Here is a 4,312-nt window from a genome sequence, read left to right as displayed (position 1 = left end):
AAATCAGAAAAATTATATTTCAGTAAAAGTTTTTCCTGAGCTATAATATCTAGGACACAATGGACTATGTAGCAGTAGATTAAAAGAGTGGAAGTTCATGCAGAGTAAGATTAGACTCTAGATTTTATTTTGTCTAACACACACAGTTATACAAGAGCTTACAGTGTAATGAATGTGAATGAACATAATGAGTGAATAAACTGTATAGACTGTGCAACAAGTATAAAACTAAAATACTACATAAAGCATAAGTCTAAAGATAAAGATAAACCTAAAATATATAACTAAAATATTATATTTTATAATATAAAAATTTGTACAACTAAGGAAATAAAAATATTAAGAGTGTGAGGAAATAAAAGGGAATGTCACAACTAAGTACTGTTACAGTAAAGTGCAGTGTTCAATGTTGCATGTGGATCTCGGGCCTAAAACATTTTTTTTTGCCACACCTGCAAATATGACTTACTAGAAAACAGACTGTGGCCATAAATATTTTTTATTAGCCTGTTTTTTCAAACTACATATGCTCTAACTAATAATATTTAAGTAACACTATGCAAAAAAGTAATATGTATTAACATTAGTTACATTAGTTAAATAAATAATACTTCTACAGGATTTATTAATCTTAATACATGTTATTTAACATTAACTTAAACATTTTCAACTTCAAACATTTGTTGATGCTCATAAACTAACTTAAACAATCAACAAACACTTAAAGGGATAGTTTACCCAAAAATGAAAATGTTTTTATCATTTTCTCCCCCTCATGTTGTTTCTTTTTCTTTTTTTTGATGAACACAAATGAAGATATTTTGAGAAATTATGGTAAGCACACAGCTGATTGTAACCATTGACTTCCTTAGTAATAAAAATCAAATATTATGGAAGTATTGTGATAAATGATGAAGATTATATTTTGATAAAAGATGGTAAGCACAGTTGACGGTACCCATTAAAAGAACACTGTATTTGTTTTTCCTATGTCAATGATTACAATCAGATTACCATCATTTATCAAAATATCCTCTTTTGTGTTCATCAGGAAAAAAGTTTAGAACAAAATGAGGATGAGAAAATGATGACAGAATTTTCATTTTTGGTTGAACTTTTTGGTTGAATCTCTTTAAACTAACATTAACAAAGAATGATAAATGCTGTAAAATGCTGAGTTTGTTGTAAATTCATGCTTAATTTTCAGTCACTCTCTCTCTTTTACATCCATTTCAATTTCACCTCATCCTCCTCATTTGTCTGATGAGCACTGTCATGAGTTTGTAATGTTTGCACTGTTTGTTTCCGTTTGGGTGGAATTCAACTTCCTGTGGTGCTAAATTAAGAAATTGCAGTTCAGTGAAAGTGACTGTTTGTTGATCAGTTTGACAAAAAAAACAGAAAATATTTACATGATAACACTTTTATAACTTATTAGCATAACGCCATAGTTTCTCATAATTCTATAGGAAACAGATTTTGATAAAGAAGTAGAAACTGAATTCTCACAAGTCAAATTTATTTAATTAACTTTGAATCTCAGGATGCTATTATGATAAAATCCATAAGGATTAATTAAGATCATGTAACAATACAACACAGAGGGGCAGTTTCCAGGACAAGGTTAATCCAGAACTATGCCTTAGTTACAAATGAACACTTTATTAAAGGGATAGTTCACCTTAAAATGAAAATTCTGTCATCATTTTCTCATCCTCATGTTGTTTTTAAACCTGTATGATTGTTTTTCCTGATGAACACAAAAGAAGATATTTTGAGAAATGATGGTAAACACAAAGCAGATAGTGACCATAGACTTCCATAGTAGGAAAAAATATTTTGGAAGTATTGTAATAAATTAAAAAGAAAATATTTTGATAAATGATGGTAAGCACACAGTTGACGGTAACCATTAAATTCCATCATTTTTTATTCCTACTATGGAAGTCAATGTTCACTATCTGCTGTGTGTTTACCATCATTTCTCAAAATATCTTCTTTTGTTTTCATCAGGGAAAAAATCATACAGGTTTAGAACAACATGAAGATGAGTAAATGATTACAGAATTTTCATTTTTCATTTTACTTTCAATCTCATAATGATAACTTATTGAAGTTATGTTAAATTATTTGAAGGAACAATGTTTATTACTAACTAAATAGCAAGTAATTCAAACCACTCAAAAGGATATACGGAAAAGGTGGAGTTTTGAAATCCATCCCTTCAATCATGTTCCTTTATGAGAATGTCACTATATATAAGACCAAAACATTGAAACAGGGACACAATTCAATGAAGCATCTAAAATCGAGTCAAGCCAAGAAACATTCAGATGTAAGTTACAGTATAGGATTGAAGTAAATAATAGTAGTTTGTACATTTTTTAAGAATGGATTTGGAGAGTTGTAAATAAATGTCATGTAAATGTTTTGCTCTTTTGTTCATTTTTGTTTCAGATCTTGGGAAGAAAGCTATATGTAAATGCAAATTTACCATGAATTCCATAAATGCCAATTTTTCCCAGAATGTTTCACATCCTGAATACTTTTTCATCACTGGACTTTCAGGTATACCATACAGCCGCTATTTCTATATTTTCTTATTTTGCATTTACATTATTGCTGTAATTGGGAACTCTACAGTTCTTCTCATTATAGCACTTGACAGGAGTCTGCACAGCCCAAAGTACATTGGTGTGTTTAATTTGGCTCTGGCCGACATTGGTGCAACTAATGCTCTGATTCCTAACATGATGAGGATGTTTGTTTTTGAATCACAGTACATCTCCTATAATGCTTGTTTAGCCAACATGTTTTTTGTTTTCTTCTTTAGTGGTATGCAGTGTTTCATACTGGTTGCCCTATCATTTGATCGTGTCATTGCAATTTGCTTACCTCTAAGATATCATAACATTGTGAATAATACTGTAATGCTTTTAATGTATTCAGCTATATGGGCATTTAACGCATTTGTGATAGGCACTCTTGTGATGTTGATCACTCGACTTAAATTGTGTAAATCCAATGTGATAAAAAGTTTTTTTTGTGATCATGGACCTGTGTATATGTTAGCAAGTAATGACAACATTATCAATCACCAATTGTCAATAGTTGTCACAGTTTTATACGTTATAGCACCAATGGTCATTGTAGTCCTTTCCTATGTATGCATTTTTCTTTCCTTAAGTAAAATTACATCTTGGAAAGGACGATTTAAGGCCCTTAAGACCTGTGCTTCCCACATGATGCTTGTAGGAACTTTTTTCCTCCCCGTTTCAGGTGCTTACATTGCTGCATTAATGTTTTCTCTCCCTCCTAATGACAGAATAATCAGCACATCTCTTTCATTTGTGATTCCACCAATGTTAAATCCTTTAATTTATGTTTTAAACACAGCTGAAATCAAAGAAGTAATTCGCAAAGTGCTTTACAAAAGGTCTGCTTTAATTACAAAATGATTCCTCTTACTAACTTTTGTTTATTAAGACTTAAAGCATTTTGTAGATGATTTTGTGATAAATGCTATTAAGTGAAACAGGAATAGTGTCTTGATGTGAAAATAAAGCATAGGCATGGTATATAAAAGCAAAGACTAATTATTTATTCACATTAGATGATTTAAGTTTAATATCTTATTGCAACTGGTATGACTGTAATGCAGACTGTATCTCTGTTATAAACCTTCATTGTTACATATGGTAATATACATCAGCAACAATAAACACACTGATAAACAGACTGTCAATTGCATGCTTATTATATATAACTTAATGCATTTGTCAGAAGTTATTTTGTAAAATAAGTTACAATTCATTCTGCAGCAACACATATTGCAATATCACTGTAAAAAAAAATTGCTGTAATTTTGCAGCTGGTTGCCAGTAACTTACTGTAGAAGGTAAAGTCTGAAAATGTTTCATGTTCATTTAACTTTGAACAAAATGTTGCCAGTAAATAACATAAATGTAAAATCTACAGTAAGTTACTGGCAGCTAGTTGCCAGTAATACCCATTTATACTGTAATTTCTACAGACATTTTTTACAGTGTAGTAGTACACTGCAACAGAGACCCTGGATCTTGTACTTCAAATTTGATGTTTGTTGCTGCAAATAAATTATTATTTTGTCCTCTCCTACTTTGTATTTTCCTTAAAACATGGACAGATTAGTCTGTAAGCATATTATGGCATCTTTGTACAGTCATACCCCCCATTTTTTATTCTACTTGTAATAAAATCTATTTTATTTGGGTGTTTTTTCCTAACATATATAAATGCAATTGTTTTGTCTCAAGATGCACATCAGTAATGT

General features: G+C 30.5%; 1 protein-coding gene across 1 annotated transcript; it reads left to right on the top strand.

Moving 5' to 3' along the window:
* The first annotated feature begins 2,465 nt into the window (after positions 1–2,465).
* On the top strand, positions 2,466–4,050 carry LOC129438221 (olfactory receptor 1M1-like). Its single transcript, XM_055196857.2, has one exon. The coding sequence runs from the start codon at positions 2,496–2,498 to the stop codon at positions 3,456–3,458; it is 963 nt and encodes a 320-aa protein (XP_055052832.2). The 5' UTR covers positions 2,466–2,495; the 3' UTR covers positions 3,459–4,050.
* The last annotated feature ends 262 nt before the right edge of the window (positions 4,051–4,312 follow it).

Source organism: Misgurnus anguillicaudatus, chromosome 24, assembly GCF_027580225.2.
Source record: "Misgurnus anguillicaudatus chromosome 24, ASM2758022v2, whole genome shotgun sequence".
Taxonomy (NCBI): Eukaryota; Metazoa; Chordata; class Actinopteri; order Cypriniformes; family Cobitidae; genus Misgurnus; species Misgurnus anguillicaudatus.
This window is presented reverse-complemented; position numbering and strand designations above follow the sequence as displayed.